The sequence below is a fragment of the Anser brachyrhynchus genome, assembly GCF_964034855.1.
Source record: "Anser brachyrhynchus genome assembly, chromosome: 5".
Taxonomy (NCBI): Eukaryota; Metazoa; Chordata; class Aves; order Anseriformes; family Anatidae; genus Anser; species Anser brachyrhynchus.
The window spans coordinates 35613031-35636844 of NC_137699.1; the positions used below are offsets into that span (position 1 = coordinate 35613031).

General features: G+C 61.5%; 2 protein-coding genes across 2 annotated transcripts in view; one reads left to right on the plus strand and one right to left on the minus strand.

Annotated features, from left to right (window-relative positions):
- The window catches only part of LOC308196571 (uncharacterized protein), a 44954-nt gene extending 38503 nt beyond the window's left edge, over positions 1–6451 (plus strand). The window contains 8 exon segments of the mRNA XM_080595708.1: positions 1358–2073; positions 2152–2466; positions 2544–3659; positions 3730–4038; positions 4140–4481; positions 4597–4743; positions 4821–4916; positions 4996–6451. Of these exon segments, the coding sequence (XP_080451834.1) occupies positions 1358–2073; positions 2152–2466; positions 2544–3659; positions 3730–4038; positions 4140–4481; positions 4597–4743; positions 4821–4916; positions 4996–5390 (3436 nt within the window). The 3' untranslated portion in view covers positions 5391–6451.
- A 2244-nt stretch (positions 6452–8695) lies between these two features.
- On the minus strand, positions 8696–12980 carry LOC308196225 (antigen WC1.1-like). Its single transcript, XM_080594950.1, has 11 exons — positions 12484–12980; positions 12002–12322; positions 11611–11925; positions 11231–11533; positions 10810–11130; positions 10418–10732; positions 10039–10347; positions 9596–9937; positions 9334–9480; positions 9161–9256; positions 8696–9081 (listed from the first exon to the last, which is right to left on the minus strand). Exons 1-11 carry the CDS (start codon positions 12803–12805, stop codon positions 8831–8833), a joined length of 3042 nt encoding a protein of 1013 aa, XP_080451076.1. The 5' UTR covers positions 12806–12980; the 3' UTR covers positions 8696–8830.
- Between the last annotated feature and the right edge of the window lie 10834 nt (positions 12981–23814).

Sequence of the window (23814 nt, forward strand, 5' to 3'; positions counted from 1 at the left end):
CCGCCCCGTCACAGCAGTTGGTGGGCTACCCCTCTGCAGGCTCAGCTGCAGGAAGGTCGCGGGCAGAGCTCTGCGGCCGCCTGCGGTGTGCAGGGGAAGGGAGCAGCCGGAGCAAGGGTGGGCAGGGAGAAGAGGGCACGAAAGGGCCGGTGGTGTGTGGAGCAGGGCCGGGCAGCTCTCCTTGGGCCGAGGCCTGCGCCTGCTCGCCGCAGCCTGCCCTATCTTCCTGCCCTGGCTGCCCGGGGCTGGAGCTGGAGCTGCCCGGGGCAGAAAGCGAGAGAGGGAAGAGGTGGGGGGGGAGAGCAGCGCTGCTCTGGCACCCCGAGGACGTCCCCTGGGCCTGGTCCCCAGGCTGGGGTGGCCGCTTCCCAGTCTGCTCCTGGGGCTGACCTCCCCACCAGGGGGTTTGGGGCTGGGTGCCCAGCTTGCCGGCACGGCAAGGTACTGTGGGCTGAAGCCCGGCCTGGGCCTTTCTGAGCAGCCCAGGAGCTGCAGCCCCTTGGCAGAGCCCGGCCCTGCAGCCGTGGACCCAGGAGCCCCCGGTCCCCAGCGAGCCGTGCTGCCACGCGCTCCTCCTGCAGCGGGGCTGTGCCAGAAGGGCAATGCCCTGTGTCCCGGCCCTGCGTACAGGCAGGGCTTCACTTTTGAGCGATGCCTGCACATCCGGCACACACTTCCTCCTGCCCCAGCACCGGGCTGCACACAGGGACACGGGCAGGGAGGGCTGGGCCCCTGCTCCTGGCCCCTTCTAAAGCTGGGGGCTTCTGTGCTGGCCCTGCAGCAGCTGGACCCCCCCACACCAAGCTGCGCTCTGTGGCTGTCTCTGTGCCTGCTGCTAACGTCAGGCTGTCTTCTCCTCGTCCTTCTCGTCCGTACATTTTCCTAGGGCTCAGCCTCGCCTCCAAGCCCCGTTGGTAGCATCCCCGCTGCTGCACAAAGCCACGATGCTATCGCCAGCAGTGCAGGTGGCCCAGCAGCTGCGTGAGGTCGGTGTTGAAGCTGGGTCCCCGAGTGGGGGAAACCGTCTCCCTTGTGCCCTGTGCCCTGTGCCACCAGCCACTGCAAGGGGCTGGAGATGTCCCTCCTGCACGTGTCAGGGCCAGAACAGAGACCAGATTCTCCCCGGTGACCCCCAGACTTGTTCCAGGTGGGTCAAGGCTTCCTAAACCCCCGACAAAGGCTGAGTACAGGGGTGCTGAGGGAGGCCATGTTCTGAGGCAGGACCCTATTCTGGGGCCTCTCCTGTCCCCAAGGGGACCTGCTCTCCTTGGGCACAGCCCCAACCCCAGCTCAAGGGGACATGGGTGCCAGACAGGCTCGCTCCCCTTGAGGACATACAGGCGCTGAAAACCCATAGGGTACGGGGGGGGGGGTGGGTGCATGACGCCAGAAGCGGAGCGAGTCTCATATTTGGGCACAGAGCAGGTTATTGGAGGCTGGGCCCCGGCAGGCAGCAGATAACCCTCCTGATAGCGGCTCACAAGGTGCCTCCGCCGCCCCCATTGGCTCCTGCCAGCGGGGGCTGCCTATATATCCCCCTCCCCGCCGCGGGGCTGCGTCTGGCACTGGGGGCAGGATGGTGCCTGCCAGAGCACTGGGGCTGCTCCTCTGCGTGCAGCTCTGCGGGGGTGAGTGGTGGGGCTGGCCGTGGGGCAGGGGCTGGCCGTGGGGCAGTGGGCAAGCGGTGGGGCAGGGAGCAGCCGTGGGGCAGGCACCCCGCGGGCTCAGCAAGGTCCCTGGGGTTGCCCGCAGGCAGCGAGGAGCTGCGGCTGGTGGATGGCGGCGGGCGCTGCGCCGGCCGGGTGGAGGTGAAGCACGAGGGCGAGTGGGGCTCCGTCTGCAGCTACGACTTCGACTGGGACCACCGTGGTGCTGGCATAGTGTGCCGGCAGCTGGGCTGCGGTGCGGTGGCCCGGGCATCCCCGTACGCCCCGTTTGGGCAGGGCAAGGGACGCATCTGGCTGCACCCCTTCTCCTGCAACGGTACTGAAGCAAATCTACATGACTGCTTCCACTTTGGCTGGGGCCAGCCGTTCTGTGACCACAAGTGGGATGTGGGGGTGACCTGCACAGGTAAGGGGGGGGGGGGGTGGTGCTGGGGATGCCGTGCTGGGACCCCCAGGACAGGACTGAGGCTGGTCCCTGGTGCAGAGGCGGTGGATCTGCGTCTGGCAGCTGGCAGGGGACCCTGTGAGGGGAGAGTGGAGGTGAAGCTGCAGGGACGTTGGGGCATGGTATCAGACAACGAGTGGGACATGGAGGACGCCGAGGTGGTGTGCCAGCAGATGGGCTGCGGCTCGGCTCTTGGTGCCTACCACAGCTCCCTCTTTGGCCAAGCTGACGGTCCCATCAGCTTAGCCTTTATCAACTGTAAGGGGGATGAGAAGGCCCTTTGGGACTGCCATATTCTGGGCTGGGGACCCTACAATGGCCCTCATGTCTATGACACTGCTGTGGTCTGCCAAGGTGAGTGCTGGGGACATGCGGTGCTGCAGGGAGCCCCATTGTCAGCAACCGCCCCAGGAGCCCTCTTCTCCTGGCAGGGTTCTCCCGTCTGACTGGAGGGGACGGAGCCTGCTCGGGGCGGCTGGAGGTGCGGCAGGGCCGCGCCTGGGCCACCGTCTGCCACGGCCACGTGGACCTCAAGGCCGCCCAGGTGGTGTGCAGGGAGCTGGGCTGCGGCATGGCAGTGGCCGTCCCCGGTGCCGGCCATTTTGGGGCAGCAACGGGGCCGCTCTGGGACGGCGCCTTTGAGTGCAACGGCAGCGAGCCACTCCTCGCCAACTGTGCCCGGCGGCCGACCCACGGCCAGTCCTGTGCTGGCCCCGCTTCTATAGTCTGCTCACGTAAGTGCTGGGGCTGGGGGGCTGGGGTGGACCCTTGCAGAGTGGGGTGCCCAGTGGGTCGCTGTTGTGCTGCCCCCCCAGCGCCCTCTCTTCGCTGCAGCCTACACCGGTTTCCGTTTGGCGGATGGCGGCTCGGGCTGCGCCGGGCGGGTGGAGGTGGAGGAGCAGGGGACATGGGCACCCCTGTGTGCCACCGCCTGGGACCTGCCCGACGCCCACGTCCTGTGCCGCCACCTGGGCTGCGGCCCCGCCGCCTCCCTGCCCCCAGGAGGCCATTTTGGGAAGGGCACGGCGACGGGGTCGCTGCGGCACGATGCCCTGAGCTGCAGCGGGAGCGAGCGGCACCCGGGCGAGTGCCCCGTGGCGGTGCTGGGGGAGCCCGCCTGCCCCCCTGGCCACGCCGCCGCCGTCAACTGCTCAGGTGGGTGCAGGGAACGCGGGGACCCGTGGCAGGCGGGGAGCAGTGCCCGTCCCCACGGCATGGCCGGGCTCTTGCAGGCGCCGCTGAGCCCCTGCGGCTGCTGGACGGGGAGAGCCGGTGCGACGGGCGGCTGGAGGTGGCCACAAGCCCCGGGCACTGGGCCCGTGTGACTGCGGGGCCGTGGGATGACCGAGCTGCCTCCGTGGCGTGCCGGCAGCTGGGCTGTGGTGTGCCAGAGAAGGTCTACGCTGTGCCAGCCGCCAGCTTGGGCCCTGTGGAGCTGCAGGAGCTGCGGTGTGCTGGCACCGAGGAGCGCCTGGCACAGTGCAACGCCTCGGGGCCTGCCGCAGCGCCCAGCCACAGCCCCACAGAGGCGGCCGTTGCCTGCTCAGGTGAGTGCGCCGGGAAGGGCCGCGGGTGCCCAGCGGGTGCCCCCAGCCCCATCCTGGCCCTCCCGTGCAGGCAGCCGGCGGCTGAGGCTGGCGGGCGGCCCCGGGCGCTGCGCCGGCAGGGTGGAGGTGTACAGCGAGGGCACCTGGGGCACCGTCTGCCAGGACGCCTGGGACCTGCCACATGCCGACGTCGTGTGCCGCCAGCTGGGGTGCGGACGGGCCCTGGAGGCGCCCGGCTCTGAGCGCTTCGGGCCCGGCGTGGGGACGCTGTGGCCGGGTGCCGGGGGCTGCTCGGGGACGGAGGCGGCTCTCTGGGACTGCCCAGCCCCAGCACGGCGTGGCTGCCGCCGGGGCGGTGGTGCCGGTGCCGTGTGCTCAGGTGAGCACTGTGATCCCTGAGCTGGGGAGCAGTCCCCACTGCCCGTGGGGTGCGCGCTGCCCCGTGAGGTGCCGTGACCCCGCTGTCCCCTGTTGTTGCAGGGCTGCTGCGTCTGGCGGGGGGCAGCAGCAGCTGCAGCGGGCACCTGGAGGTGCTGCACGAGGGGACGTGGGGCCGCGTGTGCGCCAACGACACCAGCCCCGCCACAGCTGACGTTGTCTGCCGCCAGCTGGGCTGTGGCACCGGGGGGAGGCTGGAGGCCGTCAATGCACAGGGCTCGGTCCCTGCCTGGCTGGGCTGGGTGCAATGCCAGGAGGGGGTCCCCTCGCTCTGGCGCTGCCCCTCGGCGCCTTGGCACCTGCACTCCTGCGGTCCTGATGGGGTCACCCACATCGCCTGTGACGAGGACACCGAGGGCACGAGCGGGGCCACCACAACTGCAGGTAGGAGCTGCCAGCACAGGGATGCTTGCACAGGTGGCTCTGCCCGTGCCCACTGACCCCTGCTCCTGCTGCCGTGCGGATCCCAGCCTCACGCTGCCCGTGGCCATCCCTGCAGGTGTCACCAGCAGCGTTGCCCCACTGACAGCAGTGTCGGGGAGCGTGCCCGTGCCCACGGTCCTGTGCGTGCTCCTGGGGACGTTGCTGGGCCTGGCCCTGGCAGCCCTGGCTGTGCAGGCACACCGCGCACGGGTGCAACGCCAAGGTGGGCACTGCCTTGGGGGTTCCCCTGGGATCATGGAGGACAGAGGGGGATGCCGATGCAATGCTACTGCCTTTCAGGCCCCATCAGAGCCACGGATCCCGGCTCTGAGGCCGTGTATGAAGAACTGGATTACAGCCTGATGCCCGAGTACCAGGAGGTGCCCAGCCACACAGGTGGGAGCACGGTTGTCCCTGGGGCCTGGGGCTGTCCCCATCCCTGGACAAGCACCCAGTGCCCTGTTCTCCACAACAGGCTCCCTGTCGAAGGGCTCAGGCATGAAGCTGCAAGATGAGAACTGGGATAGCAACAAGGAGGAGCACAACCCGAGGGAGGTCCCAGGTAGGGGAAAGGGGACTCAGCAGAGACAGGAAGGCACAGGGGACCGAGGAGAGGGGCCGTGGCCGAGCAGTGGTGCTGGGGAGCTGAGGAAATGTGGCCCTTGCAGCTGCATCCTCAGCCCCGGCCCCTCCCTGCCTGGCACAGCCCCCCCAGCCCAGTCCAGGTACAGCCCCCCGGATGGCTACGACGATGCTGCAGCCGTGCTGGAGGAGCCCCCTGCTCACCACGGCGGGGACACCCCGGCGCAGCCCCACGGGGACACGGGCTATGATGACGTTGACGTCAGCACCCTGGGGACAGCGCCGTGAGGAGAGCCTGGGGACATGGCTGCAAGAGGGGGCTCCGGCCCCAGGGGTGGGTGGCCCTGCCCATGGGGGGGCACCCATCCCTGCACAGCCCTCAGCACGCTGCAGAAACGGCTCCATCGGCCCACCCGCACCTGTGGCCCAACGTTACGCCAGGGTCCTTGTGAAGTTTTTCTGCATGGCCTTTCCCTGCACAGCACTCTTTCCGATTAAAGCCCCCAAGTGCTTGGAACCTCACTCCCAGCACCGGCGCCTCTCTCTCTCCTGAGTCCATCGTCCGTCCCTTGGGGCCACAGGGCAGAGCTGGGCCCGCAGGCACATCCCCATGGCTCTGGGCATGCAGGAAGGATGGGGAAGAGCCCAGGGCCTGGGCCCAGGGCCTTCCTTTGGCCCCAGAGCTGCACGCTCTCCCCAACAGGAGAACAGGCTGAGGGAAGGGCACGGTGCATCCCAAGGACGCTTCCCGTGCTTCCGCCTGCCACCTCCCAGTGCACAGCGAGGGGATCGCATGTACCCTCAGCAAGCCGGCAGAGGATACCAAGGTGGACAGGAGTGTTGATGTGCCTGAGGGCAGGAAGGCCTGCAGAGGGACCTGGATAGGCTGGACCGATGGGCCGAGGCCAACTGTACGAGGTTCAACAAGGCCAAGTGCCGCGTCCTGCACTTGGGGCACAACAACCCCATGCAAGGCTGCAGGCTGGGGGCAGAGAGGCTGGAAAGCTGCCTGGCAGGAAGGGAGCTGGGGGGATTGGTGGGCAGGGGGCTGAACAGGAGCCAGCGGTGTGCTCAGGAGGCCAAGAAGGCCAACAGCATCCTGGCTAGTGTCAGAAATAGCATGGCCAGCAGGGCAAGGGAAATGATTGTCCCCCTGTACTCAGCCCTGTTGAGGCTACACTTTGAGTACTGTGTTAAACTCTAGGGCCCCCACTACAAGAAGGACATGGACCTATTAGAACAGAATTTTCTAATTAGTGCACTGCGGGTAGTTTCTGAAAGCAAAACCTGTCCCAGAAAAATAGGCAACAGCATTCACCTGTCCTTGTCCTTCCTGGACCAGACAGCAACCTGCTAAACCTCAGGATACGTGGTGGTTAAGAAGCTAGTAGTGAGCTGTTTCTTTATGGGTTTTGCTTCTTCCTTTTCTCAGATGATGGTTGTGATTGGTAATTTCCAGCACAGCTGCTTGAGTTGGCGCAGGTTGCTGTCGTTTAACCCAGCAGGCAGCTGAGTACCACAGAGCCCTTCACTGGCTCCCCTCCCCTGCCCAAGTGGGATGGGGCAGGGAACTCAGAAAAAAAAAAAAAAAGGTTAAGGTTGTCATAAAGGTTGTCATGAGACAGTTAAATAGAACAGCAAGTGAAGGGAAAATAATAATGATGATATAAGTAAATAAATAAGTATATAGATTTGAAACAAGTGGTGCACAGTGCAATTGCTCAATATGCTCTGACCGAAGCCCAGCCTGTCCCCAGGCAGCAGTCCCCCTCAGCCAACACCCTCCGTTTTTATTGTTCAGCATGATGCCACATCATATGCACTGTCCCTTTGGCCAGTTTGGCTCACCCAATGTGTTTGGGAGAAGAGCCGGACCCCCACCTCCCTACAACCTCCTTTAAGGTATTTCAAGAGCATGATAAGGTCACCCCTGAGCCTCCTTTTCTCCAGGCCTTTTTCAGCGGCTCTTAGCAACTCCTCATAAGATTTGTTCTCTAGACACTTCAACAGCTTTGCTGCCCTTCTTTGGACATGCTCCAGCACCTGCCTGTCCTTGTAGTGAAGGGGACAAAACTGAACACAGTTTTGGAGTTCCAGCCTCTCCAGGGCTGAGTAGAGAGGAACAATCACTTCCCTTGCTCTCTTGGCCATACCAGTTCTCATACAAGCCAATACGCTGTTGGCCATCTCACTTTGGAGATGTCACAGCGCTGCCTCAAGCCGAGCTGTTTCTGAGGATCTCCCGTCAGCTTGGAGGAGCACGAGTTTGTCACTGCCTGGATTTGATCCTCCACCATTTGCCACAAGTGGCAAAGCGTCCTGTGACGTGACGTGCCCTTCCCTCTGCCTGTTCATGCGGCCTAAACCACATGAAGTTTAACAAGAGCAAGTGCCGGGTCCTGCACCTGGGACGGGGCAACCCTGGCTGTATGTACAGACCGGGGGACGAGATGCTGGAGAGCAGCCCCGCAGAGAGGGATCTGGGGGCTGTGGCTGACAGCAGGTTGAATATGAGCCAGCAGTGTGCCCTGGCAGCCAGGAAGGCCAACCGTATCCTGGGGTGCATCAGGCACGGCATCGCTAGTCGGTCGAGGGAAGTGATTGTCCCGCTCTGCTCTGCACTGTGCGGCCTCAACTCCAGTACTGTGTGCAGTTCTGGGCACCACAGTACAAAAAGGACATTAAACTGTTGGAGAGTGTCCAGAGGAGGACGACGAAGATGGTGAAGGGCCTAGAGGGGAAGATGTATGAGGAGCGGCTGAGGTCACTTGGTCTGTTCAGCCTGGAGAAGAGGAGGCTGAGGGGAGACCTCATCGAGGCCTACAGCTTCCTCACGAGGGGGAGTGGAGGGGCAGGCGCCGACCTATTCTCCTTAGTCACCAGTGACAGGACCTGTGGGAATGGTGTCAAGCTGGGGCAGGGGAGGTTTAGGCTAGACATCGGGAAGAGGTTCTTCACTGAGAGGGTGGTCGCACACTGGAACAGGCTCCCCAGGGAAGTAGTCACTGCACCAAGCCTCTTGGAGTTTAAGAAGCGTTTGGACTGTGCACTTAGTCACATGGTCTAAAAATTTGGATACACCCATGTGGTGCCAGAAACTGGACTCGATGATACTTATGGGTCCCTTCGACCTCGGGATATTCTATGATTCTGTGATTCTATTTTCTCCTGGAGGGGAGAGCGTGCAGCTCTGGGGCCAAAGGAAGGCCCTGGGGCTGGGCCCTGGGCTCTTCCCAGTCCTTCCCGCATGCCCAGAGCCATGGGGACGTGCCTGCGGGCCCAGCTCTGCCCTGTGGACCCGAGGGATGGACGATGGATCCAGGAGAGAGAGAGGCACCAGTGCTGGGAGCGAGGTTCCAAACACTTGGGGGCTTTAATCGGAAAGAGTGCTGTGCAGGGAAACGCCATGCTGAAAAACTTCACAAGGACCCTGGCGTGACGTTGGGCCACGGGTGGGGGCAGGCCGATGGAGCCGTTTCTGCAGCGTGCTGAGGGCTGTGCAGGGACGGGTGCCCCCCCATGGGCAGGGCCACCCACCCCTGGGGCCGGAGCCCCCTCTTGCAGCCATGTCCCCAGGCTCTCCTCATGGCGCTGTCCCCAGGGTGCTGACATCAACGTCGTCATAGCCCGTGTCCCCGTGGGACTGTGCCGGGGCGTCCCCGCTGTGGGGAGCAGAGGGCTCCTCCGGCACAGCTGCAGCATCATCATAGCCATCCGGGGGGCCGTGCTCAGGCTGGACTGGGGGGGCTGTGCCAGGCAGGGAGGGGCCGGGGCTGAGGACGCAGCCGCAAGGGCCACGTCCCCTCAGCTCCCCAGCACCACTGCTCAGCCATGACCCTGCTCCTTGGGTCCTCTGTGCCTTCCTGTCCGTGCCAAGTTACCCTTCCTCTACCTCTGGGTGCTCCGGGCTTGCTCTCCTCCTTGTAACCATCCCAGTTATCATCATCCAGCTTCATGCCTGAGCCCTTCGACAGGGAGCCTGTTGTGGAGAACGGGGCACTGGGTGCTTGTCCAGGGATGGGGAAAGCCCCAGGCCCCAGGGACGACCATGCTCCCACCTGTGTGGCTGGGCACCTCCTGGTACTCGGGCATCAGGTTGTAATCCAGCTCCTCGTACACGGCCTCAGAGCCGGGATCCGTGGCTCTTATGGGGCCTGAAAGGCAGTAGCATTGCATCGGCATCCCCCTCTGTCCTCCATGATCCCAGGGGAACCCCCAAGGCAGTGCCCACCTCGGCGTTGCACCCGTGTGCGGTGTGCCTGCACAGCCAGGGCTGCCAGAGCCAGGCACAGCAGCGTCCCCAGGAGTACGCACAGGACCGTGGGCACGGGCACACTCCCCGACACTGCTGTCAGTGGGGCAACGCTGCTGGTGACACCTGCAGGGATGGCCACGGGCAGCGTGAGGCTGGGATCCGCACGGCAGCAGGAGCAGGGGTCAGTGGGCACGGGCAGAGCCACCTGTGCAAGCATCCCTGTGCTGGCAGCTCCTACCTGCAGTTGTGGTGGCCCCGCTCGTTCCCTCGGTGTCCTCGTCACAGGCGATGTGGGTGACCCCGGCAGGACCGCAGGACTGCAGGTGCCAGGGCGCCGAGGGGCAGCGCCAGAGCGAGGGGACCCCCTCCTGGCATTGCACCCAGCCCAGCCAGGCGGGGACCGAGCCCTGTGCGGGGACGGCCTCCAGCCTCCCCCCGGTGCCACAGCCCAGCTGGCGGCAGACAACGTCAGCTGTGGCGGGGCTGGTGTCGTTGGCGCACACGCGGCCCCACGTCCCCTCGTGCAGCACCTCCAGGTGCCCGCTGCAGCTGCTGCTGCCCCCCGCCAGACGCAGCAGCCCTGCAACAACAGGGGACAGCGGGGTCACAGCATCTCACGGGGCAGCGCGCACCCCACGGGCAGTGGGGACTGCTCCCCAGCTCAGGGATCACAGTGCTCACCTGAGCACACGGCACCGGCACCACCGCCCCGGCGGCAGCCACGCCGTGCTGGGGCTGGGCAGTCCCAGAGAGCCGCCTCCGTCCCCGAGCAGCCCCCGGCACCCGGCCACAGCGTCCCCACGCCGGGCCCGAAGCGCTCAGAGCCGGGCGCCTCCAGGGCCCGTCCGCACCCCAGCTGGCGGCACACGACGTCGGCATGTGGCAGGTCCCAGGCGTCCTGGCAGACGGTGCCCCAGGTGCCCTCGCTGTACACCTCCACCCTGCCGGCGCAGCGCCCGGGGCCGCCCGCCAGCCTCAGCCGCCGGCTGCCTGCACGGGAGGGCCAGGATGGGGCTGGGGGCACCCACTGGGCACCCGCGGCCCTTCCCGGCGCACTCACCTGAGCAGGCAACGGCCGCCTCTGTGCGGCTGTGGCTGGGCGCTGCGGTAGGCCCCGAGGCGTTGCACTGCGCCAGGCGCTCCTCGGTGCCAGCACACCGCAGCTCCTGCAGCTCCACAGGGCCCAAGCTGGCGGCCGGCACAGCGTAGACCTTCTCTAGCACACCGCAGCCCAGCTGCCGGCACGCCACGGAGGCAGCTCGGTCATCCCACAGCCCCACAGTCACATGGGCCCAGTGCCCGGGGCTTGTGGCCACCTCCAGCCGCCCGTCACACCGGCTCTCCCCGTCCAGCAGCCGCAGGGGCTCAGCGGCGCCTGCAAGAGCCCGGCCATGCCGTGGGGACGGGCACTGCTCCCCGCCTGCCACGGGTGCCCGCGTCCCCTGCACCCACCTGAGCAGTTGACGGCGGCGGCATGGCCAGGGGGGCAGGCGGGCTCCCCCAGCACCGCCACGGGGCACTCGCCCGGGTGCCGCTCGCTCCCGCTGCAGCTCAGGGCATCGTGCCGCAGCGACCCCGTCGCCGTGCCCGTCCCAAAATGGCCTCCTGGGGGCAGGGAGGCGGCGGGGCCGCAGCCCAGGTGGCGGCACAGGACGTGGGCGTCGGGCAGGTCCCAGGTGGTGGCACACAGGGGTGCCCATGTCCCCTGCTCCTCCACCTCCACCCGCCCGGCGCAGCCCGAGCCGCCATCCGCCAAACGGAAACCGGTGTAGGCTGCAGCGAAGAGAGGGTGCTTGGGAGGCAGCACAACAGGGACCCACTGGGTACATCACTCTGCAAGGGTCCACCCCAGCCCCCCAGCCCCAGCACTTACGTGAGCAGACGATAGAAGCGGGGCCAGCACAGGACTGGCCGTGGGTCGGCCGCAGGGCGCAGTTGGCAAGGAGTGGCTCGCTGCCGTTGCACTCAAAGGCGCCATCCCAGAGCGGCCCCGTTGCTGCCCCAAAATGGCCGGCACCGGGGACGGCCACTGCCATGCCGCAGCCCAGCTCCCTGCAGACAACCTGGGCGGCCTTGAGGTCCACGTGGCCGTGGCAGACGGTGGCCCAGGCGCGGCCCTGCCTCACCTCCAGCCGCCCCGAGCAGGCGCCATCCCCTCCAGTCAGACGGGAGAACCCTGCCAGGAGAGGAGGGCTCCTTAGGGGAATGCAGACAATGGGGCTCCCTGCAGCACCACATGTCCCCAGCACTCACCTTGGCAGACTACAGCTTTGTCAAAGTCATGAGGGCCATTGTAGGGTCCCCAGCCTTGAATCTTGCAGTCCCAAAGGGCCTTCTCAGCCCCATGGCAGTCAACAACAGCCAAGCTGATAGAACCTTCTCCTTTGCCAAAGCGGGAGGTGTTGTAGGCGCCAGCAGCCGAGCCGCAGCCCATCTGCTGGCACACCACCTCGGCGTCCTCCATATCCCAGGCATTGTCTGCCACCGTGCCCCAGCGTCCCCGCAGCTTCACCTCCACTCTCCCCTCACAGGGTCCCCTGCCAGCCGCCAGACGCAGCTCCACCGCCTCTGTACCAGGCACCAGCCTCAGTCCAGTCCTGGGGGTCCCAGCACGGCATCCCCAGCACCACCCCCCCCCCCTTACCTGTGCAGGTCACCCCCACATCCCACTTGTGGTCACAGAACGAATGGCCCCAGCCAAAGTGGAAGCAGTCATGTAGATTTGCTTCAGTACCGTTGCAGGAGAAGGGGTGCAGCCAGATGCGTCCCTTGCCCTGCCCAAACGGGGCGTACGGGGATGCCCGGGCCACCGCACCGCAGCCCAGCTGCCGGCACACTATGCCAGCACCGCGGTGGTCCCAGTCGAAGTCGTAGCTGCAGACGGAGCCCCACTCGCCCTCGTGCTTCACCTCCACCCGGCCGGCGCAGCGCCCGCCGCCATCCACCAGCCGCAGCTCCCCGCTGCCTGCGGGCAACCCCAGGGACCTTGCTGAGCCCGCGGGGTGCCAGCCCCACGGCTGCTCCCTGCCCCACCGCTTGCCCACTGCCCCACGGCTGCTCCCTGCCCCACCGCTTGCCCACTGCCCCACGGCCAGCCCCTGCCCCACGGCCAGCCCCACCACTCACCCCCGCAGAGCTGCACGCAGAGGAGCAGCCCCAGTGCTCTGGCAGGCACCATCCTGCCCCCAGTGCCAGACGCAGCCCCGCGGTGGGGAGGGGGATATATAGGCAGCCCCCGCTGGCAGGAGCCAATGGGGGCGGCGGAGGCACCTTGTGAGCCGCTATCAGGAGGGTTATCTGCAGCCTGCCGGGGCCCAGCCTCCAATAACCTGCTCCGTGCCCAAATATGAGACTCGGCTCCGCTTCTGGCGTCACACACCCTATCGCCTTCCCACTGGGGCTCAGCACCCAGATGTCCCCGAGGTGAGCCAGCCTGCCCGGCACCCATGTCCCCCTGAGCTGGGGTTGGGGCTGTGCCCAAGGAGAGCAGTTCGCCAAAGTGACAGGCTTATCCCCAGAATGGGGTCCTCCCTCAGCACCTCAGTGCCCAGACTTTGTCAGAGGGGTGGCTTGACCCACCTGGAACAAGCCTGGGGGTCACTGGGGAGAATCTGTTCCCTGTGCTGGCCTTCACACGTGCAGGAGGGATATCTCCAGCCCCTTGCAGTGGCTGGTGGCACACGGCACAAGGGGGATGGTTTCCCCTGCTTAGGGACCCGGCTTCAGCACCGACCGCACGCAGCTGCTGGGCCACCTGCACTTCTGGCGGTAGCATTGTGGCTTTGTGCAGCAGCAGGGATGCTACCAACGGGGCTCAGAGCCGAGGCTGAGCCCAAGGGACCTGCGCAGCTTCTTGGGCACTGAGCTTCAGCATTGATAGCAGACAGTCCATGTGCTACTTGTGCTGGGGGCAGAAAGAAGGAGCCCCAAAGTGGGAGGAAGAGGAGGAGGAGGAGGAGGAGGAGGAGGAGGAGGAGGAGGCAGTCTGACCCTAGCAGCAGGCACAGGGACAGCCACAGAGTGCAGCTTGGTGCCGGGGGGTCCAGCTGCTGCGGGGCCAGCACAGAAGCCCCCAGCTTTAGAAGGGGCCAGGAGCAGGGGCCCAGCCCTCCCTGCCCATGTCCCTGTGTGCAGCCCGGTGCTGGGGCAGGAGGAAGTGTGTGCCGGATGTGCAGGCATCACTCAAAAGTGAAGCTCTGCCCGTACGCAGGGTCAGGACACAGGGCATTGCCCTTCTGGCACAGCCCCGCTGCAGGAGGAGCGCGTGGCAGCACGGCTCGCTGGGGACAGGGGGCTCCTGGGTCCACGGCTGCAGGGACGGGCTCTGCCAAGGGTCTGCAGCTCCCGGGCTGCTCAGAAAGGCCCGGGCCGGGCTTCAGCCCGCAGGACCTTGCCATGCTGGCAAGCTGGGCACCCAGCCCCAAACCCCCTGGTGGGGAGGTCAGCCTCAGGAGCAGAGTGGGAAGCGGCCACCCCAGCCTGGGGACCAGGCCCAGGGGACGTCCTCGGGGTGCCAGAGCAGCACTGCTTTCCCCCCCCAGCTCCTCCCGCTTCTCGCTTTCTGCCCCGGGCAGCTCCAGATCCAGCCCCAGGCAGCCAGGGCAGGAAGATAGGACAGGCTGTGGCGAGCAGGCACATGCCTCGGCCCAAGGAGAGCTGCCCAGCCCTGCTCCACACAACACCGGCCCTTTCATGCCCTCTGTTTTATGTATTTATTTATTTTTCTGAGTTCTCTGCCCCATCCCACTTGGGCAGGGGAGGGGAACCAGTGAAGGGCTCTGTGGTACTCAGCTGCCTGCTGGGTTAAACGACAGCAACCTGCGCCAACTCAAGCAGCTGTGCTGGAAGTTACCAATCATAACCATCATCTGAGAAAAGGAAGAAGCAAAACCCATAAAGAAACAGCTCACTACTAGCTTCTTAACCACCACGTATCTTGAGGTTTAGCAGGTTGCTGTCTGGTCCAGGAAGGACAAGGACAGGCGAATGCTGTTGCCTATTTTGCTGGGACAGGTTTTGCTTTCAGAAACTACCCGCAGTGCACTAATGAGAAAAGCAGAGCTGTGAAGAACATTTTTGAAGGCTGCTTTCCGTATTAGGGCATATGATCTGATAGGCAGTGTGCTTCCCCAGAGTGAATTCAGTGCTTAAACAGATCAACTGCAGCTATTTGATGTTGCTTGTACCTGCGGTCGCTGGGGCAGGGACTCCTGTTTTCTCTTACTGACTCCTATTTAGAAGCCTGCAATGCTCCAGCAGCAGCAAAGCGACCATCCTAAAGGCAGCAGCTCATGAATGCTACAAGCTGCCAGCTCGTGCAGGGGGCTCCTTCCTGGCCTCCTGTCGGGCCGTTCTCGGCAGTCCCAAAGACCTCCCTGTGCACGCAGGAGGCGCGCAGGATCTGCCTTCGCTGTTGTGCTCTGCTCCTGCAGACACAGGAGGGGTCTGACAGCTCTCGTGCTCGCTCTCACTCTCTCTCCATGAGCACAAGAGAAGTGCCCACGTGCAGCACAGGCACACAGGCAGCCAGCTGCAGGGACACAATGAAGCAGAGCAGGGCCATCAGGGCCCCTGCAGACGGGATAGGAGCCAGCCCCTTTGTTGCTCCCGGCCTGCAGTGCCCTAGCCTTGGGCCCCGACTGCATGTGAGCTCTGCTCTGGGTGCTGGGGTGAATCAAAGAGTGGCTTGGGTTGGAGGGGATGTTAAAGACCATCCAACTCCAACCCGCTGCCATAGGCAGGGATGCCACCCAAACAGACAGCCAAAGCTGCCACCAGCTGACCCCAAGGGAAGGGCTGCTGGGGTGGTGTTGGTGGGGCCACAAGCAGCAGCAAGGATGCTCCAGCCACCGTGCCATAGCTCTGGAGGGAGCAGAAGTGGCAGCTGGGGCTTATGGGGTCATGTCAGCTACAAGGGGAGGAACTCGAAACGCCATCCAGGAAAGAAAGGCACGCATCTCCTTTTAGATATCTTTATTTTATGGCAGCCTAGGCCAAGGACCAAGAGCCTCCCCATTGTTCCTTGCAGTCATGACTTCTGCAGGGTGCCCGCCTAATGTCACCGTCGGGGCGGTCTCTTGCGGGGCTGGGGAGAGTCCTGGGGGCTGCTGTCAGCCTTACTCTTCAGGGGATGTTGGCGCCCCCCAAGCGAGTGGTCCCTGCCCCGGCCAGGGACGTAGGGGCTGGGCCTGCTGCCCCGGGAAGACGGCCCTGCTGCCGCTGCCTGTCCCGGCCCCTCCTGTGGTGGCTCCCTTCCTCCTCTGTGGTGACAGGGGTGGCCGCGGAGCTGTCCTCCTGCCCCCCAGCAGCACGGGCATCCCGGCGGTCCCACTGCCAGTGCACCCCAGTTCTGTACAGCTCTGCAGCGACGGTGACGAGCAGTGCCACGAAGGGCACCGTGTGGCTGTGGAGGGAAGGCTGCAGCTGCCGCACCAGGGCCTGCTGGTCCAGCCCGAAGATGCACAGGGAGGCGAGGACGATTCCCTGCACCACAGCCACATCCCACCACTGGCTGCCGTAGATCCTCCGCAGCTCCTCTTGCAGCCACGCCAGCAGGGGCCTGGCGTCAGCCAGCTGCTCCTGGAAGAAGGCTGCCCAGAGCTGGGGTGGGAAGCTGTGCTCAGGAGTCCTGAGCACCAGCCCCGCAGCCCCCTGTTCATCCTGCTGGCCGTCCCCCAGCTGCTCTGCAAGTTGTGGGATGGGACACTCCAGGTAGTCGTCACCGACCACACCGAGTAGTTGATGGACTGGAGCCTGCCCCCATACAGGGGGCAACTCGGCTTCTTCTTGGCCCACCGCAGGGCCACCAAGGATGGCCACCATCCTTTTTATAAGACTCCTTTAAGAACTGAAGGGTTGCAAGGAGGTCTCCCCAGAGCCTTCTCTTCTCCAGGCTGAACAGCCCCAGCTCGCTCAGCCTTTCTTCATAGGAGAGCTGCTCTGGGCCCCTGATCACCTTTGCAGCCCTCACCTGGACTCGCTCCAGCAGGGCCACATCTTTCTTATGCTGGGGGCCTTGATCCAGGACGTTCCCCTTATCCAGCAGCAGTTCCCCTGCGGCCTGTGGAGAGGCCCCTGGTGGAGCAGGCTGTCCCCCTGCAGCCCATGGGTCCCACACGGAGCAGATCTCCATGCTGCAGCCCGTGGAGGAGCCCCCGGTGGAGCAGGTGGATGTGGCCTGGAGGAGGCTGCGGCCCATGGAGAGCCCCCGCAGCAGCAGGCCCCAAGCTGGAGCTGCAGCCCATGGAGAGGAGCCCACACAGGAGCAGGGGTTCTGGGGTGAGGTGCCGCCCGTGGGGGACCCGAGCTGGAGCAGTTTGCTCCTGACGGATGGACCCCGTGGTACGGAGCCATGTGGGAGCAGTTCTTGAAGAGCTGCTGCCTGTGGGCAGCCCCCGCAGGCTCAGTTCGGGAAGGACGGCATCCCGTGGGAGGGACCCCACGGGGAGCAGGGGCAGAGAGTGACCATGAAGGAGCAGCGGAGACAAAGCGTCAGGGACTGACCGCAGCCCCCATTGCCTGTTCCCCTGCACCGATCGGGGGAGGACGTAGAAGAGGGTGGATGGGGGAAGGTGTTTTTAGCTTGCTTTTAGTTCCTCACTCTTCTAGTCTGCTAATGATTGGAAAGAAATTATATTGATCTCTCTACACGGATCTGTATTGCCCGTGCCGTAACTGGTGAGCAATCTCCCTGTCCTTAACTCAACCCTTGAGCCCTTTCCATCATATTATCTCCCCTATTGTCATCAAGGAGGGCGAGTGAGAGAGCGGTTTTGGTGGAGCTCAACTGTGTAGCACGGTAAAACCACCACAGCAGAGCCCGGCCCTCTCTGCCGCTGTCTTCAGATATAAATATTTGAAAATGTAAAATGTATTTCAGTTTAATTAACATAATTAATATTCCTTCTTCTACAGTTTTTGAGAAATGGCAGTTGTTTTCCTTTGGGAAAATTCCTTTGGCAATACTCCCGTAGGCATATCAGAAAGCCTAGTGTAAAAATAAATCAATCTTTTTATGACATACTCTTATATCTTCACGTGTGTTAACTTCAGCCTGGCGGGCGCTGCATCACGGGCTATATGTCTGCATACATACACATATACATACATCAGAGAATCACAGACTCATCTAGGTTGGAAGAGACCTCCAAGATCACCTAGTCCAACCTCTGACCTAACACTAACAAGTCCTCCACTAAACCATCACAGAATCACAGAATCGTCTAGGTTGGAAGAGACCTCCAAGATCATCTAGTCCAACCTCTGTCCTAACACTAACAAGTCCTCCACTAAACCATATCACTAAGGGCTACATCTAAACGTCTTTTAAAGACCTCCAGGGATGGTGACTCAACCACCTCCCTGGGCAGTCCATTCCAATGCCTAACAACCCTTTCGGTAAAGAAGTTCTTCCTGGCATTCAACCTAAACCTCCCCTGGCGCAACTTTAGCCCATTCCCCCTCATCCTATCACCAGGCACATGGGAGAATAGACCAACCCCCACCTCTCTACAGCCTCCTTTAAGGTACCTATAGAGAGCGATGAGGTCTCCCCTGAGCCTCCTTTTCTCCAGGCTAAACAACCCCAGCTCCCTCAGCCGCTCCTCGTAAGACTTGTTCTCCAGACCCCTCACCAGCTTCGTTGCCCTTCTCTGGACCCGCTCGAGCACCTCCATGTCCTTCTTGTAGTGAGGGGCCCAAAACTGAACACAGTACTCGAGGTGCGGCCTCACTAGAGCCGAGTACAGGTGGACAATCACCTCCCTAGACCTGCTGGCCACACTGCTTCTTATACAGGCCAGGATGCTGTTGGCCTTCTTGGCCACCTGAGCACACTGCTGGCTCATATTCAGCTGCCTATCAACCAGTATTCCCAGGTCCTTCTCTGCCAGGCAGCTTTCCAACCACTCTTCTCCCAGCCTGTAGCGCTGCTTGGTGTTGTTACGCCCCAGGTGCAGGACCCGGCACTTGGCCTTGTTGAACTTCATGCAGTTGACCTCAGCCCATCGGTCCAGCCTATCCAGATCCTCCTGCAAAGCCTTCCTTCCCTCGAGCAGATCGACACACGCACTTAGCTTGGTGTCATCTGCAAACTTATTGAGGGTGCACTCGATCCCCTCATCCAGGTCATCGATAAAGATATTAAAGAGGACCGGCCCCAGCACTGAGCCCTGGGGGACTCCACTAGTAACCGGCCTCCAACTGGATTTGGCTCCATTTACCACAACTCTTTGGGCCCAACCATCCGGCCAGTTTTTAACCCAACAAAGCGTACGCCAGTCCAAGCCATGAGCAGCCAGTTTCTTGAGGAGAATGTTGTGGGAAACGGTGTCAAAAGCCTTACTGAAGTCAAGGTAGACCACATCCACAGCCTTCCCCTCATCCACCACGTGCGTCACTTGGTCATAGAAGGAGATCAGGCTCGTCAAGCAGGACCTACCTTTCATAAACCCATGCTGACTGGGCCTGACCGCCTGGTTGCCCTGCAAGTGCCGTGTGATGACATTCAAGATAATCTGCTCCATGAGCTTCCCTGGCACTGAGGTCAAGCTAACAGGCCTATAGTTCCCCAGGTCTACCCTCCGGCCCTTCTTGTAGATGGGTGTCACATTTGCTAGCCACCAGTCGACTGGGACCTCCCCTGATAGCCAGGACTGCCGATAAATAATGGAAAGCAGCTTGGCCAGCTCCTCCGCCAGTTCGCTCAGTACCCTCGGGTGGATCTCATCTGGCCCCATCGACTTGCGTACATCCAAGTGTTGTAGCAGGTCGCCAACCATTTCCTCATGGATAGCGAGGGCCACATCCTGCTCCCCATCCCCTTCCACCAGCTCAGGGTACCAGGTATCCAGAGAACAACCGGTCTTGCCGCTAAAGACTGAGGCAAAGAAGGCATTGAGCACCTCAGCCTTTTCCTCATCTTTTGTAACTAAGTTTCCCCCTGCATCCAGTAAAGGATGGAGATTCTTCTTAGTCCTCCTTTTTGTGTTGATGTATTTGTAAAAACGTTTTTTGTTATCTTTAACGGCAGTAGCCAGATTGAGCTCCAGATGAGCTTTGGCCTTTCTAATTTTGTCCCTGCACAGCCTCGCAACATCCTTATAGTCCTCTTGAGTAGCCCGCCCTCTTTTCCAAAGATTATAAACCCTCCTTTTTCTCCTAAGCTCGAGCCACAACTCTCTGCTCAGCCAGGCCAGTCTAGTTCCGTGTCGGCTCGTCTTTGGGCACGTGGGGACAGACCGCTCCTGAGCCATTAAGATTTCCTTCTTGAGGAGTGCCCAGCCTTCCTGGACTCCTTTGCCCTTCAGAATCTCCTCCCAAGGGACTCTGCCAACCAGTGTCCTGAACAACTCAAAGTCAGTCCTCCGGAAGTCCAAGACAGCGGTTTTACTGGTCCCCTTCCTGACTTCGCCGAGAATAGAGAACTGAACCATTTCGTGGTCACTCTGCCCAAGACAGCTCTCGACCACCACATCTCCCACCAGTCCGTCACTGTTTGTGAACAGAAGGTCTAGCAGGGCACCTCCCCTGGTAGGCTCTCTAACCAGCTGCGTCAGGAAGCTAACTTCCACACTCTCCAGAAACCTCTTGGACTGCTTTCTCTGGGCTGTGTTGTGCTTCCAGGATATGTCTGAGAAGTTGAAGTCCCCCACGAGAACAAGCACTGATGATTTCGCGGCTTCTGCCAGCTGCCTGTAGAACTCCTCATCAGTCTCCTCAACCTGGTTCGGTGGTCTATAACAGACCCCCACCAGGATGCTTGCCTTTTTGGCCTTCCCTCTGATCCTAATCCATAGAGACTCAACGTTATCATTCCCAGCCTCGAGTTCCTCAACATCAAAACACTCTCTAATATAGAGAGCCACACCACCACCCCTTCTGTGCTGCCTGCCCCTTCTGAAGAGCCTATAGCCAGATATTGCAGCACTCCAGTCATGAGAGTGGTCCCACCACGTTTCCGTGATGGCAACCAAGTCATAGCCTTCCCGCTGCACGATGGCTTCCAGCTCCTCTTGTTTGTTACCCATGCTGCGTGCATTAGTGCAGATGCAAAACCATAAACCATATCACTAAGCTCTACATCTAAACATCTTTTAAAGGCCTCCAGGGATGGTGGCTCAACGACTTCCCTGGGCAGCCCATTCCAATGCCTCACAACCCTTTCAGTAAAGAAGTTCTTCCATAAGCACCTCCAATGCTTTGGAACTTCTGCCCTGAACAGGTGCAGAATCCCAAAAACCTAGTTAAATGTTTGAGAAAGGTGGGCCATCACCCTGGCAATTCCAAAGAGACAGAAATCACTACAACATGCAGCCATGCCAGCCCCTGCGGCAGGCCCTGCGGCTGGGCCCGAGAACCAACCCATGCCGCTCTCAGTCACCTCTGTCCACAAGACGAAACAATGGATGCCAAAGTCACCTCGTTTAGTAAGGGCAGAAACTCCTACTGAGAAGGAGGAGGAGGAAGAGGACGAGGCAGGCTACTCCAAGGCAGGGCCACGTGGCCATGGCAGAAGGAAGAATCACAGAATCATGGAATGTGCCGAGTTGGAAGGGACCCACAAGGATCATCGAGTCCAACTCCTGGGTCCTCAAAGGACCACCCAAAAATCAGACCATGTGTCTGAGACGCTTCTTGAACTCTGGCAGGCTCGGTGCTGTGACCATGTCCCTGGGGAGCCTGTCCCAGTACCCAATCACCCTCCCGGTAAAGAACCTTTCCCTAATACCCAGCCTGACCCTCCCCTGTCCCAGCTCCATGCCATTCCCTCGGGTCCTGTCGCTGTCCCCAGAGAGCAGAGCTCAGCGCCTGCCCCTCCGCTCCCCTCGTGAGGGAGCTGCAGGCCGCCATGAGGCCTCCCCGCAGCCTGCTCTGTGTGGGCTAAACAAACCAAGGGACCTCAGCTGCTCCTCACACATCTTCCCCTCTAGACCCTTAACCATCTCTGGGGAACAATTTTATCCATGATTCAGATGCAGGAATGGAATGCATCCTCAGCAAGTTTGCTGATAACACTCAAGTGGGAGGTGCTGTTGCCTCCCTGCAGGGATGAGAGGCCATGATGCAGAGTCTCTGATGAAGAGTCCCTCCCCAGCTTTCCTGTAGTCCCCTTTAAGTAGTGGAAAGCCACTGGAAGGTCTCCCCGGAGCCTTCTCTTCTTCAGGCTGAACAACCCCAACTCCCTCAGCCTGTCTGCAGAGGAGAGCTGCTCCAGCCCTTTGATCACCCTCATGGCCTCCTCTGGACTGGTCCATGTCCTTCTTGTAGTGGGGGCCTTAGAGTTGAATGCAGTACTCAAGGTGTGGCCTCAACAGGGACGAGTACAGAGGGACAATCACTTCCCTCGCCCTGCTGGCCACACCAGTTCTGATACTAGCCAGGAGGCTGTTGGCCCTCTTAGCCACCTCAGCACACCGCTGGCTCCTGTTCAGCCCCCTGCCCACCAATCCCCCCAGCTCCCTTCCCGCCGGGCAGCTTTCCAGCCTCTCTGCCTCCAGCCTGCAGCCTTGCATGGGGTTGTTGTGCCCCAAGTGCAGGACGCGGCACTTGGCCTTGTTGAACCTCGAACAGCTGGCCTCGGCCCATCGGTCCAGCCTATCCAGGTCCCTCTCCAGATCCTTCCTGCCCTCAAGCACATCAACACTCCTGTCCACCTTGGTGTCCTCTGTCAGCTTGCTGAGGGTGCATGCGATCCCCTCGTCTGATCATTGGGGAAGATATTACAGAGAACTGGATCCAGCACTGAGCCCTGGGGATACACCACTTGTGACCGGCCTCCAACTGGATTTAGCTCCATTCACCACGACTCTCTGGGCCTGGCCTCCAGCCAGTTTTTAACCCAACCAAGTGGGTTAAAAACCCTTGAGCAGCCAGGTTCTTCAGTTGAGTGCTTCAGAAACGGTGTCAAAAGCCTTACTGAAGTCTAGGTAGAGAACATACACAGCCTTTCCCTCATCCACTGAGCGTGTCACCTTGTCGTAGAAAGAGATTGGGCTGGTGGAGCAGGACCTGCCTTTGATAAACCAGTGCTGACTGGGCCTGATCACCTGGGTGTCCTTTAAGTGTTATGTGATTGCACTCAAGGTAAGCTGCTCCATGAGCTTCCCTGGCACCAGGGTCAGACTGACGGGCCTGTAGCTGCCCATATCCTCCTTCCAGACTTTCTTGGAGATGGGCGCCACATTTGCTAGTCGCCAGTCGACTGGGAACCTCCCCTGGTAGCCAGGACTGCTGATAAGTGATGCAAAGTGGCATTAAAAAAAAATTCTCTTTAGTCACCAGTGATAGGACCTGTGGGAATGGTGTCAAGCTGAGGCAGGGGAGGTTTAGGCTAGAAGTCGGGAAGAGGTTCTTCACCGAGAGGGTGGTTGCACACTGGAACTGGCTCCCCAGGGAAGCAGTCACTGCACCCAGCCTGTCGGAGTTTAAAAAATGTTTGGACTGTGCACTTAGTCACATGGTCTAAAATTTTGGGTAGACCTGCCAGGAGTTGGACTCTATGATCCTTCTGTGTGTCTTCCAACTCGGGATATTCTATGATTCTATGATTCTTGTTGAGCATTTCCGCCAGCTCCCTCAGTACCCTTGGGTGGATCCCATCTGGCACCATAGACTTGCATATAGCTAAGTATACCTGAGCCTTTTCCTCATCTCTGGTCAGTGTGTTTTTCTACCACATCCAATAAGGGATGGGGATTCTCTCTCATCCTTCTTTTGTTGCTTTTTGTTGTTAAGTATTTAGAGAAGCATTTTCTATTGTCCTTGGGGACAGAAGCCAGACTCAGTTCCAGCTGGCCTTTGGCCCTTCTCCTTTTTTCCCTGCATAGGCTCACGACGTCTTTGGATGATGTGCCTGAGTGGTCTGCCCCTTCTTCCAAAGGTCATAAATTTTTAAAAATGTATTTATTTATTTTTCCCTGAGCTCAAGCCCCATCTCTCTGTTCAGTTGGGCAGATCCTCTTCCCTGCTTGATCGTCTTTTGGCACATGGGGACAGCCTGCTCCTGAGCCTTTAGGATTCCCTTCTCAAAGAGTGTCCATCCTTCCTTTCCCTTCAGGACTGCCTCCCAAGGGACTTTGTCAACCACTCTTCAGAGCAGGCCAAAGTCTGCCCTCCAGAGGTCCAAGGTGGCAGTTCTGCTAACCCCTCTCCTTACTTGCCCCAGAATCAAAAATTCTGAATTCCTGATCACTGGGGCCAAGATGTGATCTCCAGATGGGGAGCACTTCCCACTCTGCTTCTGAGGCTGACCTCCCCACCAGGGGGTTTGGGGCTGGGTGCCCAGCTTGCCGGCATGGCAAGGTCCTGCGGGCTGAAGCCCGGCCCGGGCCTTTCTGAGCAGCCCGGGAGCTGCAGCCCCTTGGCAGAGCCTGGCCCTGCAGCCGTGGACCCAGGAGCCCCCGGTCCTCAGCGAGCTGTGCTGCCACGCGCTCCTCCTGCAGCGGGGCTGTGCCAGAA